At 38.4% G+C, this 15,332-nt stretch overlaps 1 protein-coding gene across 2 annotated transcripts; it reads right to left on the bottom strand.

Moving 5' to 3' along the window:
- Positions 1-1,642: 1,642 nt before the first annotated feature.
- LOC137807799 (protein NRT1/ PTR FAMILY 2.9) lies at positions 1,643-6,481 on the bottom strand. Of its 2 annotated transcripts, XM_068608600.2 has the most exons (5): positions 6,417-6,481; positions 6,134-6,334; positions 5,841-6,058; positions 4,865-5,424; positions 1,643-2,760 (listed from the first exon to the last, which is right to left on the bottom strand). In XM_068608600.2, the coding sequence occupies exons 2-5, from the start codon at positions 6,243-6,245 to the stop codon at positions 1,848-1,850; spliced, it is 1,803 nt and encodes a 600-aa protein (XP_068464701.1). In that variant the 5' UTR covers positions 6,246-6,334; positions 6,417-6,481; the 3' UTR covers positions 1,643-1,847. The 2 variants fall into 2 exon arrangements, with proteins under 2 accessions (XP_068464701.1, XP_090155654.1); XM_090299528.1 differs by lacking the exon at positions 6,417-6,481 and having other exon boundaries at positions 6,134-6,371.
- Positions 6,482-15,332: the final 8,851 nt, after the last annotated feature.

The raw sequence follows: 15,332 nt of genomic DNA, 5'->3' as shown, positions 1-15,332 counted from the left end.
AAATTCTTGACTTGAATAAATGTGTTTGGATTTACAAGCGATTTGATGAGTAAATGTGTAATGATTTAAAAAAATTACAAAAAAAAGTTAAGAAAATAAATATGTTTATATTGGATTTTTAGAGTAGACGTGTAAGAAAAGGTTTTGTAATGAATAATGTAATGAATGTGATGAAATTTAAATTTTTTTATTAATAAAATATTAAAATTAATTTTGTTATATTTAAAAAACTAATTAATTAATTTATATTTTTATTTTTATAATTAGTAATATTATTATATAAATTTATTTTTTTTATATGACTAACTATATTTATTTGATTATATTATAATTTTGTTTTTATTATTATTAAATCTTTGATATAAATAAAATAAAATAAAAATAATAATTATTAATAATTTATTTTAATAAATTTATTTAACTATTAATAAATTTTTAATTTACATTTATTATTATTATTTTAAAATTTTATTTTAACTAATAATAATATTATTTTAATATTTATATTATTATTATTGTTTATTTTATTATTATTTTATATAATTATACTATATTATTATAATTAATTATATTTTAAAATTTATATACAAAATTGATTATATATAATATATACTAAATTATATATAAATTTTGTAACATAATCCATTAATTATATATGTTAGATATAAGCTATAATAATCATGTTATAAAATTTATGATATAAGATTTATATATATAATCGATTATATATTATGCATAATCGATGTATAAAAAATTTATAATATAATTAATTATTTTATTTTTATTAATATATGTAATACTTTTTATTTTATTATAAATATATATAATATTTTTATTTTTATTAATTATAGTTAATATTTTTAGGAGTATGCAAAGTTATTTTAAGGGTAAAATTAAAAAGGGGTTGAGGTTAGGTGGTTTTCACTTCATTTTTCTGTATAGGTGAGTGGATATTTTTACACTCTTCCCCACCTTTCCTTACCTTTAAATTTGTGTTAATATGTGGATAACATATTATAGATACAAAATAAAAATAAAAAATCCAAACATAAAAATCCTATAAATGTTTTGTTGATAATAGTTAATTTATAGATAGAAACACAACATAGTGATTTTTGTCCTTTTTATAATATATACGGAAAAGCTAAATGAAAACTGAATACGAAATTCCACTTATCTAAAAGGAATCCTTTGAAAATATATTTGGGTACTTCTCTAGTAATTATAAGTAAGGGGTGTTTCTTCCTTCACAGTATTAAAAAAAAATGTTTTATCTTATTTCTTGAATAACTTCTGAGTTAAGTACATTTTCGTTTTTTCATACTGAAATTGGGTGCCGTTGTATAATGCAGTAATGTCCAACAATTAATTGGTGGTGCTTACAACCCTCGTTGGTCCAAGAAAATCATTGAAAACTTTCTAGAAGAAATCTCACAATAACAACCATCCTAAAACTTGTGTTAAAGGCCAAAAGATATGTTGAAAATGACAGTGAAATCAAGTAAGCATTAATAATTATGGAAATCTTGAAAACATAACTTGAATAATAACTTCAAAACATTAAATGTTTATTTGGTGACTATTATAATTTTGTGATACAAAATGTTGCAGGTATAGTAGCAGAGTAATAGGAGACACAATATAATAAAACTATTTCCAAATGCAAACTTTTCTGCTGCCAAAGAAACATTATCAACTATGGGCTGAACCATTTTTTCAAGAAGATTATTACAGGAATTTGTACAAGAGACAAGACAATCATTCTCAAATCAAATAAAAATTACTAGGGATGATGATAAAGTTTTTTCTTGTACGTATGCAGAAACTACATAATGAAGGCGAAAGTATTAGACAGTGTTATGAGTTGTTTCAGATGGTTTGGATACTTGATCTAGCTCAAGGTCACTACTGGTGGTAGTAGCAGCCCCTTTGTATTTATACCAGTTGGCACACAGTATAAAGTAACCTAAATTGAAGACTTCGAGAGCTGCTATAACGTAATAAAAATAATCCAATCTCCCCTTGTTCAGATTCTGAGGTAACCAATTCCCAGTTGCAGAATTGGCTGTGACCTTATGGATGATAGAAATGAGCAAAGTACTCAAATAACTTGATCCTGCAAGACCACAGAAAAAAAGAGACCCTGCAAGGCTTTTCATGTTCTCAGGAAACTGTTTGTAGAAAAATTCAACTTGTCCCACGAGGGTAAATGCCTCGGAGAGTCCTGCAAGTGCTAGCTGAGGAATAAACCACAGAGCTGACATCGAAGAAATCTCACCCTTTCTTGGATATATTCCTATAGGATTGCTCAAAGCCATAGTCCTTCTCCTCTCTTCCGAAAAACCAGACACCATTGCGCATAGCACAGAGAGAAACATTCCAATGCCCATCCTTTGAAGAACAGTGATGCCACCCTCTTTTTTGGTGAACTTTTGGAGTAAAGGCACGATAATTCGGTCATAGATGGGTAACCATATGGTGAGGCTCATCATCTGGAAGATAGTGTAGGAAGCTGCTGGGATCTCGAAGTTGCTGTTTAGAACGCGTCTATCAGCTTGAAGGGTCTGCAACACCAACATTGTGTTCTGCTGGACAATGACAACGAAGAAGAAAATTCCTGAAACCCAAATGGGGATCACTCTCACCAAACATTTCAACTCTTCCACTTGTTGCATACTGCAAAGATTCCATGGATCAGATGCAGACCCGTCAGGGTTTATATCATCTTTCGGGGTTATAATAGCAGCTTTGTCAAGAAACCTGTTACATAACATTCAACTTCTTAGAACCAATCACTTTTAGGAATTCATTAATACAGCACACAGTTTATTGAATCAGTCACCTCTTTTAATAGTATTTACATATCAAGTTGTTTAAAAATAAAACAAACTTGTTTATCTATGATTTCATTTGTTTATGTTATCTGTTTTGTTGTATAAGGGTTGGACCACCTGAAGTGGTCTTATTTAATTTCATTGCTATTTGCTGAAAAAAAAAATGTTATCTCCAAAATTCTTTAAAATCCATGCAACCTAAAATGTATGTTTAATGTATCTTCATGTATAAAATTTCATATATAGCTATTTCGAACTAGGTTATGAGTGTGTCACTTTTGGATTTCTTTTTTAGAAACTAAAAAACATGTTTTAGTCTTTTAACTTAATTACAATTTATTTCTGGCATTATGACTTTCTGTTAAGGGAGATAGTTCTCTCATAAGGTATTGAAAGAAATATTTAGAAAGTAAGATGTAATTGATAAAAAAGGTAATAAATATTAAATTTAGAGAAACAATAGATAAATAAAAATGGTTTTTGTTATAAAATTCCAACCCTTTGAAAGATACTAGAAGTACCGACAAAGAAAAGTTCTGACAACATTCTTTCTAAAACACAACTTTAAATATTTAAATATATTGAAATTATAATTTGTGACTTACATTTATATTGACTATTTTTCTCTGTAATCTTGTTGTTCTGACGTTATTTTAAATATTTTATATTGATGAATCAATATAAATAATAAGAAGTGAAAGTTTTCAACATCAATTGGTAATTAGTGTAGAAAGTTGTTTTATTGTAAAGCAAAAGTGATATAAAATATTCTTTTTAAAAACGAGTATGTTCTTGAAATTTTTCACATAATGGAGAACCATGAAGAAAACACTTGGTATTGAAATATACAAAAAATAAATAAACTTTTCAAATATACAAGAAAATATATAAAAAGAATTTAGATTTCAAAACCTAAAATATGAAAATCAAGGATTTAAGAATAGAAAGTTGAGAATAGGAGTGTACATGATTCAAGTCTATCTAAGGCAAAGATGAACCTATAAGAGAAAAAAGATGTGCAATGGAGGGAGAGGAATAGTGGTGTAGGAGAGAATGAGACAATGGCACTTTAGAAGAGGAGGAGAAGGTGATGCTCGAGGAGAACGAAACATAAAGGGAAGAAGCATGAGGGAAGACACAAGTTGGTGTCCTAATATAAAATATTCTACATCAATAATTTATTAATCAATTTAGAAAGTAAATACTGCATTGATTGTAAAATGAACAAAAGTTTTATATATTTTCTACATTAATTATGAAAACGACTAGTGTGTTTTGCACAAAAATTTAACATTTATGACATAACCAATGATAGAAACAAATATTATTTTGATTCTATTAGGTTCTTTGGATGGATATAAGAACAAGTCCAAGTCATATCTCAACTCATATAAAAGTACATAACATCATTTTAAACTTAAAATCTTAATGTGAATATATCTTTTAATTATATATTGTTTATCTCTATTCAACGTAAGATTCTCAAATGATTCCCAAATGGTTACGTAAGATTCTCAAATGGTTCTTTATAAGAGTATTCCTCATGCAACCAATATAGTAACTATTATTTACACTCTTATAAAGATAAAATATTTAGAAACTTTATATGTTCTTTAGTTTAAATGTAATATTAGTAACATAAATTTATGTTAATAGTGAATTAAAAAAACATGTTGCACATTTAAAGAAAGTGAATGGTTATGTATTTAAGGTATATGTTGTTTATCCTTAGCTAAATTGGGAAGCTCATTAAATGTATATATGGTTTAAATTATGGACTTGCTTTTATGTAAATTTCCATACAAAATTATGCATTTTAATGCATGAACAGAGAAGAAATATTTGTTAACTTTCGAGTAAACCTATTTGTAAAAGTCTTCCACCTTCATATAATTTTTTTTTTAAAAAACAGCCTTCAAAAAGTTTCACCAAGAAGCACAGTGAAAAAGCTTATCATAAGGCCATTGTGAAAACATACTGATTTTGTGTAAGGCATTCGAAATACCCTCTAAATACATGATGATGGTTACCTGAACTGAGAAGTGTGAGGAAGCTTGGAGTTAAGAGAGTGTGGAGAAATATAGTTGAAGAGGGAAAGCAATGACTGTTGTGGTAGATTGAGTTTTCTTTTCTTTACTGCCACAACAATAGCTTGAACTATAGTTGTTAGTGGAGCTTTACCAATTGGTTTAACTTTGACATAATAATTGGTTCCCATGTAGTAGAGTGTGCAAGCTAAGAGCATCAAAACAGCAGGAATTCCAAGTCCCAGAGCCCAACTCACGTTTGTCTGTACGTATACAATGAGTGATACAGATACCATCTGAGCAAATGTGAAGGTAAAGAAGTACCAATTGAAGAAGCTATTTATTCCCTTTTTTCCTGACTCTGTGTTGGGGTTGAACTGATCAACCCCAAATGCCAAGTTACAAGGTCTGATCCCTGCAGCTCCCACAATTAGAAGTCCAAATCCACACAGCAGAAATGCCATCTGCCCTGTGCTTGGTCCTGTGCATGTGCTGTTCTCTTTTCCACAGCTAGGTGGATGCATTTCCTTAATCCATGCTGTTAGTTGAATAACAAGTAACCCCTGTTCAATAACCAATCACAGTAATCACATTAAATATTAGTATCATCAAACTTAATTATAATATATTAGATCACTGATTCTTATAAACAACAACAGAAAGAATAATAATATTTTCAAAGTCACTTTAGGTATGTTCTACTTTTCAAAAAGCAACTCTTATAAAATATGTGTCAATATATAATAAAGATTTGAACCTATGTTTGATACAAACCCTTAAAACTCTCCACTAGGTGGATTGTATTAAATATCCCTCCCAGTAGATGGATTCTAACAGGTCTAGGTTGGTGTGGTTACATGTTTCATATCACCTAAACTTACAAAAGTACTTTTTTCTCAAAACTGTTTTAGAAGTTAGTAGAGAAAAGCAGTGATTATTATTTTGAAGGCATGAATGCGGTGAAGATGGAGATTGAGACCAGAAAGGAAGAAACTGTGCAGAATCCGAGAGTGCTGTAGCGGCCAAAATAGGTGTCACAGAGAAAAGCCCCAACCACGGTGGATAAACTGGCACTGCCGTTGAAGATGTTGATAATATTTGTGGCCGTAATACTGTCCAAGTTGAAAACAGTTGTGAGATAAACCAAGAGATTGGCTAAGGTACCAATGGTTCCTAGCTTCTCAAAAGTTTCATTCCCTGCATGATGTGAAAGTGAGATGAAGAGTAATAAGGAATCATATAAAAAGCATATACAAATTTAGAGATAGTTACCAATGATAAGGGGCATCACTTTCCACCCTCTGTAGTTAATCTTTGGCTCCTCTTCTGCCTCATTTTTCTCCATAATCTCTGGACCTGAGTCTCTTTTCCCAACAAGGTTCATCACTCAGGTTAAGAGAGGAAACAAATAGTTGTTAAAATTTTCTCAACACCTCTCTAGTATTCATCAACCTTGTTCCATTCTTCACCCTCCTGGTATTATGAATTTATAGTGTGAGCCTATTTCCTTGTTCATCGGCTTATACTCAACAAAATAAGTGGATGGAAAAATTACCTCATTTTTGGCACAGATAATTCACGCACAAAAATGCCGACATCAACGAACTTTTTCAACATTTTACCTTTATTAACACACATAAAACTATATAAATTCCACGTATAATTTAATACTGTTTCTTTTATATAATTAATACTAACACTTCTCCTTACAGCATAAACCATTTATTTTATTTTGAATTCAGTATTAACTTTTTCTCTTAAATAGTAATTAAAGTAAGAACATTACATAAATTAGACTAAGTAATTCTCCAATGATCTGTTTGATAGATAGATAAAATGTAAATAAAAGGTGAGAAAGTAAAAAAGATAAAATAAAATTGTAGAAAGGAAGTTATTTGGATTAAAGATAAAAAAAAAATGAAAGCACTGCTCTTTTGGACACATGCTTAGTGTTAGATTTTGGTTGATTTACATAAAAATCTCCATTAATGGTTTGAAAGAAATTAGTCCATAAATATTAAATTAATTAGAATATTTGATGCTTGAGTGGTATATTTACATAATTTGACTAGTCTAGGAAACATGCAAGACAGAAGATAGTCCAGAAGCAACGTTTGAAAGCCATTTTTTTAGTTATTCCCAGTGGATCACGATTGCTAGCTGGTTACTGGATAATCATTCAATTAAACTTGTGTAGAAGAATTCTTTACCCCACTCATTTCACTGTGTAACAATAATTGTCCCGTTGAAATACGAATCCCATTTGCTAATAAATAAATAAAAAATCTTATCCCTTTTCACACAGCTATCTTTTCACACTTTAGTCAAACTACATGTCTTAAGTTCCCATTTCAAAATAAAAGTGTTTTTTTCTCTTACAATTGCATGAGCAATTAAGAAACAAAAAAGTCCTCAATAAGAGTAACAGTCACGTACGTTTTTTCATTGGAACCACTTAAAAGGTATCAACCTTTCCTTATCCAAAAGAAATGAAGATTTAAATTTATCAATCCAATGTCCCAAAAGCCACACCTTCTCTCTCCTCATGGCCTAATAGAAACAATGTTATACATGTTATGGGTTGACTCATTAATGGACTCGATGGGGTCGTTCTCCATGGTTCCTGTACCTGAGTGGAGAGATGGGGCCCAGGCACGGTCGGTTGACGTGGTGCAATTGCTGACGTGTTGACCTTCTTCTCCTCTGGTCGACTGTCCTTTCTTGCTGTCTCCTTTGGTCGGTCGTCCCTTCGTGCTATCAACTTCGGTCGGGTGGGGGAGGGTACCTGCGAAGGCACTCCGACGCTCAAGTAAGTATGAGATTCTAAGCGCAGTTTCGTAAGTGAATGAAAACGTCCCTTTCTCTGGCTTGAGCACAGTATTTATAGGATTGCCTAATGGGCTTTCTATCCCTTGGGCTCAGGGTGGTTATGGATATGTCTTGTCAGTCGTGCTCCGGAATACCCGGGGAACATATCTTCTCTAAACGCATATTCCTTATTCTTCGGAGGTGTATCTTAACCACCTTAGCTTGTCACATAAATGCCCTTACATTTATTGTGTATACGGCCGGTCGGCCACGTGCGTTCGTTTCCATTTAGTGCATAAGGCCGGTCGGCCACGTGCGTTCGTCCGGTGCCTACCAGTACACTTGCCCCCCAGGCTCGAGGTGAATAAAAGCCGAAGAGTCGTAATAATTGTTGTGCCTTTCGAGTTGTCAGACATTAAATTTAACGGAATGACGGGACGTTCGCATTAGCGAAGAATATTTTCGGTTAGGCATCGGACAAGTGGCCTGCCTGCATGGAGCACCCCTGGAGGACGACCAGTACGACAGAAAAAATAATAGTTGATGGAAAGCTGGTGCCGATCAACCCCGATGATAATTTAAATGAGGAGGCCGAGGGGGAGACCCCTGGCCCACAGTCTGACGCCTCTTTTGAAGAGTTAATGAACAATGTGGCATAGAAAATTGCTGGACCCGACATGTGGGCAATGCACACTTGCATAAATAATTCTGATTACATTAAAGTAATAAGATAATTCTAATGCCGGACGAGGCATAAATAATTCTGATTACATTAGTAATAAGATAATTCTGATGCCGAACGAGGCATAAATAAGTGAATAATTCTGATGCCGAACGAGGCATAAATAAGTGAATAATTCTGATGCCGAACGTGGCATAAAAAAGTCTGATTACGTTAAGGTAATAATTCAGATGCCGAACGAGGCATAAGATTGAGTAAATAATTCGGATGCCGAACGTGGCATAATAATTATGATTACGTTGAGGTAATAATATAATTCTGATGCCGAACGAGGCATAAATAAGTGAATAATTCTGATGCCGAACGAGGCATAAATAAGTGAATAATTCTGATGCCGAACGTGGCATAAAAAAGTCTGATTACGTTAAGGTAATAATTCAGATGCCGAACGAGGCATAAGATTGAGTAAATAATTCGGATGCCGAACGTGGCATAATAATTCTGATTACGTTAAGGTAATAATATAATTCTGATGCCGAACGAGGCATAAATAAGTGAATAATTCTGATGCCGAACGAGGCATAAATAAGTGAATAATTCTGATGCCGAACGTGGCATAAAAAAGTCTGATTACGTTAAGGTAATAATTCAGATGCCGAACGAGGCATAAGATTGAGTAAATAATTCGGATGCCGAACGTGGCATAATAATTCTGATTACGTTAAGGTAATAATATAATTCAGATGTCGAACGAGGCATAAGATTGAGTAAATAATTCTGATGCCGAACGTGGCATAAATAATTCTGATTACGTTGAGGTAATAATTCAGATGCCGAACGAGGCATCAGATTGAGTAAATAATTCTGATGCCGAACGTGACATAAATAATTCTGATTATGTTGTAATAATTCAGATGCCGAACGAGGCATATATAAATCCGATAAATTCTGATGCCGAACGAGGCATAAATAATTATTATTACGTTAAAGTAATAATTCTGATGCCGAACGAGGCATATAAAATTCTGACTACGTAAAAAGTAATAATTCTGATGCCGAACGAGGCATATATAAATCCGATAAATTCTGATGCCGAACGAGGCATAAATAATTATTATTACGTTAAAGTAATAATTCTGATGCCGAACGAGATATGAATTGAGTAAAGGACTAGGAGATTTGGATTTTAATTTAGTGCCTCGTTAAAACCTTCCCGGTCGTAAACCCTCCTTAGGGAAAAACCGACTGAGCGAGGAAAGAGTTCAACTGTAATAAAATTTGAGATGTGTGGCATTCCACGTTCTCGGTATTTCCTTCCCAGATAAATATTCTAAATAATAGGCTCCACCGGCTGCCGTATCAGCTATGCGGAAAGGTCCTTCCCAATTGTTGGAGAACTTGCCTCCTTCCTTCCGTGCGCTGCTCCGCATTCGCCATACTAAGTCGCCTTTGTGGAACAATCTTGGTTTAACTTTGGAGTTGTATCGTCTGGCCGCCCGAATTTTGCATGCTTCTTCTCTAATTCTACACTTGTCCCGGAGTTCGTTGATGAGATCGAGACCGACCGAGAGGCTTTCCTTGTTTAGATCAAGATCAAGGGTTTGCCGGCGGAGAGAGGGTTCGCCAATCTCGACGGGGATCATAGCTTCGGTGCCATACGTTAGGCTGTACGGCGTTTCTTGTGTAGTCGTCTGAGGAGTACAACGATATGCCCATAATACTTCTAAGAGTTCTTCAGTCCAGTTGCCTTTTGCTGGGCCGAGACGTTTCTTCAGTTCGTTCAAAATAACTTTGTTTCCAGCTTCTGCCTGTCCGTTTGTTTGCGGATGTTCGACTGAACTAGCGATGTGTTTGATGTGGAGCTTCTCGTAAAATTCAGCTAACGTTCGGTCGGTGAATTGCCGACCGTTATCGGTGATGATGATTTGTGGAAGCCCGAAGCGGCAAACGATATTTTTCCATACGAAATTTTGAACATTGCGGGCGGTGATTGCAGTCAGGGGCTCGGCTTCGATCCACTTGGTGAAGTAATCAATGCCGACTAGTAAGAATTTACACTGGCCTTTACCGGGGGCGAAAGGACCAATGATGTCCATACCCCATTGGACGAACGGCCAAGGTGATAACATAAAATGGAGTTCCTCAGGCTTTTGATGGGACAAAGTGCCAAACTCTTGGCATTTAAGACATTTTTGTACGAAATTGGTGCAGTCACCTTGGACGGTCGGCCAGTAGTATCCAGCCCGGAATACTTTGGCAGCCATTGTCCGTGCGCCGGAGTGAGTTCCGCAAATTCCTACGTGCAACTCTTGGATGACATAGGAAGCTTGGTCTGGTGTCAAACATTTAAGGAGTGGTTGGGTATAACCTCGGCGATAAAGGTCGTCGCCGATTAAGACAAAACGGGCGGCCTGCAGCTTCATGGTTTTTTCGCCGAGAGGACTACATGTGCCGTCGAGTAAATATTGCTTGATTGGGGTAATCCAAGTAGATTCCGTGTCGGTCGTCAGGCATTCCTGTAGGTCGATGCTTGGGCGTGCAAGCGTAACATGGATGACCGACCGATGCATTCCTTTACACTTCGTGGTTGCTAACCGGGACAAGGCGTCCGCGCGGGTATTGTGATCGCGTCGAACGTGCTGCATAGAAATTTCAGAAAAGGTGCTCATCGACTGTTTGACTAAGTGATAGTATCGCTGTAAAAAGCTTTCTCGGACTTCATATTCGTCGTTAAGCTGACCGATGACAAGCCGGGAATCACTTTTGCAAATTAACTTAGTGATTTCTAATTCTTGAGCGAGACGTAGACCGGCTAATATGGCTTCATATTCGGCCTGGTTGTTTGAAGCTTTGAAGTCGAATTTGAGGGCTTGCTCGATGACAATCTCGCTGGGGCCTTCCAAAACAACTCCAGCGCCGCACGACCTCTCGTTCGAGGAGCCATCAACATATAAGATCCATGATGAATGTTCGGTCTCGGCTGAAGAAGTAGTGAGTTCAGCTGCGAAGTCGGCGAGAGCTTGCGACTTGATCGCTCCGCGTGGTTGGTACTGAATATGGAATTCGGATAGTTCGATCGTCCAACCGATCATTCGTCCGGCTAAATCTGGTTTAGTGAGGATCTTTACAATAGGGTAATTTGTCCGAACAATAATCCGATGATTCTGAAAATACATACGCATTCGTCGGGCGGTAATGATGAGGGCCATGGCTACCTTTTCGATCGTCTGGTATCGGATTTCGGCGCCATGAAGGGCGCGGCTGACGAAGTAAACCGGCCGTTCTTCAAAATTAATTTCTTGCACTAAGACTGAGCTGACGGCTTCGTGTGAAACGGCGAGGTAGACTATGATGGGTTCTCGTGCGTCCGGTTTCTGGATGACCGGCGGGGTTGATAAAAAAGTTTTCAAATCGAGGAAAATTTCCTCACATTCGGTCGACCACTCGAAGCGGAATGCTTTTTTCAGTAGTCGGACGATTGGCCTCGTTCGTTCGGCTAGTTTAGGAACAAATCTGGATAGTGCGGTGAGTCGGCCGATAAGTCTCTGAATTTCCTGAATGGAGTTGGGACTTCGCATTTCGGAGATAGCTTTGCACTTCTCGGGGTTAGCTTCTATGCCTCTATGAGTTAGCATAAAACCTAAGAACTTCCCCCCTTCGACGCCGAACGCACACTTGTCCGGATTGAGTCGCATCTGGTGTTGGCGGAGGGCCTGAAAAACTTCTTTTAGGTCGGCAATATGTTGTTTGCATGAGTCGGACTTGACGACGATGTCATCGACATAGACTTCAACATTCCTACCAATCATGTCGTGGAATACGTGGTCCATTAGTCTTTGATAAGTGGCTCCGGCATTTTGGAGTCCGAAGGGCATTACTTCATAGTAGAAATTGCCGGAATCAGTCATGAAGGCCGTCTTCTTCCGGTCAGCCGGGTGCATTTGGATTTGATTATAGCCAGAGTAGGCATCAAGGAAGCTGAGGATGTGATGTCCGGCTGCACCGTCGACGAGACGATCAATGGTAGGCAGAGGATACGAGTCTTTTGGGCAAGCTTTATTGAGGTCTGTGTAGTCAACACACATACGCCATTTTCCGTTCGCTTTCTTCACCATAACCACGTTGGCTAGCCATGTGGTGTAATGGGCCTGCCGAATGAATCCAGCCTGTAACAATTTGTCGGCTTCCTCACGTGCGGCTTGACGTCGTTCCTCGCCTATATGTCTTTTCTTTTGAGCTATTGGTTTAGCTTCTCTATACAGTGATAATCGGTGAGTGATAACCTGTGGGTCTACGCCAGGCATATCAGCGGCCGTCCAGGCGAAAAGATCGGAATTTTTAACAAGTGTCGTCCCGATGGCCATTCGGTCGTCCGGTTTCAGCGAAGTACCGATGTGCGTAGTGTGGCGATCATCGCGAAGCGGGAATGGATGCAAGTCTTCTCCTGCTTCCATACGGGGATCGTCCATGCGAGGGTCGAGGTCAACAAGGGCTATCATTTGACGACGGGACATGTGTCGTCCGGAACGCCGTGTGGGGGAACGTCCTCGTTTTTGCGGGACTCGGTCGTCCGTATTGGTTGTATAGAGTCGTCGAGTTGGCTCACTTTTCAAACTTGCTACATAGCATTCCCTAGCGGTTTTTTGATCGACATGGATGGTTGCAATGTCGTGGTTAGCCGAGGGGAATTTCATGGCTAAGTGTGGAGTGGACACAATGGCTTTTAATCTGTTAATGGACGGACGACCGAGCAGGATGTTGTAGGAAGTTTGTGCGTTAACCAGGAGGTATCGTACGTTTATTGTTTTATGGAGGCCGTCTTCCTCACCAAAGGTTGTGTACAAGTCTATGTACCCCTTAGTATCGACCCGCTCACCTGAGAACCCTACAATTTGTTCGTTATAGGGCTGAATATGTGCTTCTGGGATGCGCATTTTCTTGAAAATGTCCCAATACAATATGTCGACCGAGCTACCCTGATCTACCAAAGTCTTGGCAATTGCGAACTTGTCAATTTCTACAGTGATGACCATGGGGTCGTCCTGGGCTGGATCTATGGCTGTAAAGTCTTCGTCAGTGAAAGTAATCGGAGGTATATGTGGACGCTTCCTCGTGGTAGCATGAGCGGACTGGATGTCACGAAGATGTTTCTTTCGGGCGGAATTTGAGCACCCGCCACCGGCAAATCCTCCAGCTATATAATTTGTTTCGTGGTTCGGTTCGCCCAAGTTAACGGGTCCAGCAATCATGTTGATGACTTCGCGGACTCGTTGGCGAGGTCGGGCGTTTCGGTCGGGACTTGTGGTACGGGGGCGTGTACGCCGAACGGGGCTTTCGCTGCGTTTTCGCGAAGTCTGGCTACGGTCAGTGTGGCGTTTGTAATCGTTACGGTACGACCGGTCGACACCACGGGAAGGACGGTCAGTATTCCGTGGTGGGGATCTTGAACTCCTTGTCCTCTTGACGAACTGCCGTAAATGGCCAGCTTGGATGAGTTCTTCAATTTTATCCTTCAAAGCTTGACATCCTTCGGTCGTGTGACCGAAATTCTGATGGTATTGACAACGCTTAGCAGTATCTGCATTCGGTGGTGTTTGATACTGCTTCAATGTCGGGATTAGGTCCGTTTGTAGTGCTTCATCTAGGGCTCGTCCCCTCGGCACAGTTAAAGGGGTGTAACTGTTAAACCTGGGGATTCGGCCTCCCCTATTCCGGTCGGACCTCAGAGTGGTTCGGACGGTTCGTTCGGTTTCGACTTCTCTTTCTTTACTTTGGGTTTGGTCTTTAAGGGCTCCGAATCCGACAGCTTTGAACCGTTGATGGTAATCAATGTGTTCTTCGATTTGCATGAATTTGGTTGCTCGAGTTCGAAGGTCCTCCATGTCTTGAGGTGGTTTCTTGATGAGACTTTCAGTGAAACGGCTCGGTCGGATGGCCGAGACCAAATGGTGCAATGCAACCTCTTGTTTGAGCCCTCGGATGTTCATGCATGCTTTGTTGAACCTATCTAGAAAGGTTCTAAGAGATTCACCTTTTTCTTGTTGTACCGCTAGGAGAGACATGGAGGACATGTGATGCGGTCGGCTAGTGGCATATTGAGTGGAGAATTTTGCGGCTAGGGTGTCAAAATCGTTAATGGAGTTTGGAGGCAGCTCTGTGAACCAGGTAAGAGGTTCTCCCTGGAGCGACGTGGGAAATACTTTACACCACACATTGTTATCTGTGGTATACAAAGTCATTTGCGTCTTGTAGATATTTAAGTGTTCGTCCGGGTCGGTCGAGCCGTCATAGAGTTTAATGACGAGGCCTCTCCATTTGTCAGGAAGTGGAGTGGTGATAATTTCGTCTGTAAAAGGATGACCCCTTTTCCTTGACTTTCTTTCGACTGTTTCAGCTCTGGAAGCAGGATTGGTATTGGCAGGTGTAGGTATGCGAGAGGCGGTTCGGTCGGCCATATGGGATTGGCCTTCTCGTTCGGGATTATCGACCTGTTGTTGGAGTCGTGCATTCTGCTCTCTTAATAAGGCGATTTCTTCTTCTTGGCGGCGTCTATCTTCTTCTTGGAGGCGTCTATCTTCTTCATGTTGACGATGGTCTTCCATCCCCTTTTGTCGCAGTTCCTCCATCTGAGCTTGGAGGATTTGAATCATAGTCATCTGTTCTGCCATAGCGTCGTTGTTGTTTCTTGTCGCAACCATTATAGCTTCAAAAATTGAAGATTTGCCTCGGCCCCACGGTGGGCGCCAATCGTACCTGAGTGGAGAGATGGGGCCCAGGCACGGTCGGTTGACGTGGTGCAATTGCTGACGTGTTGACCTTCTTCTCCTCTGGTCGACTGTCCTTTCTTGCTGTCTCCTTTGGTCGGTCGTCCCTTCGTGCTATCAACTTCGGTCGGGCGGGGGAGGGTACCTGCGAAGGCACTCCGACGCTCAAGTAAGTATGAGATTCTAAGCGCAGTTTCGTAAGTGAATGAAAACGTCC

This window comes from Phaseolus vulgaris, chromosome 3 (genome assembly GCF_051622355.1).
Source record: "Phaseolus vulgaris cultivar YP4 chromosome 3, ASM5162235v1, whole genome shotgun sequence".
NCBI lineage: Eukaryota > Viridiplantae > Streptophyta > Magnoliopsida > Fabales > Fabaceae > Phaseolus > Phaseolus vulgaris.
The sequence above is the reverse complement of the archived record's forward strand: the minus strand, read 5'-3'. Positions and strand labels throughout refer to the sequence as shown.

Coding starts and splice junctions, on each gene's coding strand:
- LOC137807799 (XM_068608600.2), bottom strand. CDS start 6,245: ATGAACCTTGTTGGGAAAAGAGACTCAGGTCCAGAGATTATGGAGAAA. Junction 6,059..6,133: donor AGTGATGCCCCTTATCATTG/GTAACTATCTCT, acceptor CACATCATGCAG/GGAATGAAACTTTTGAGAAG. Junction 2,761..4,864: donor CCTCACACTTCTCAGTTCAG/GTAACCATCATC, acceptor GTTATGTAACAG/GTTTCTTGACAAAGCTGCTA.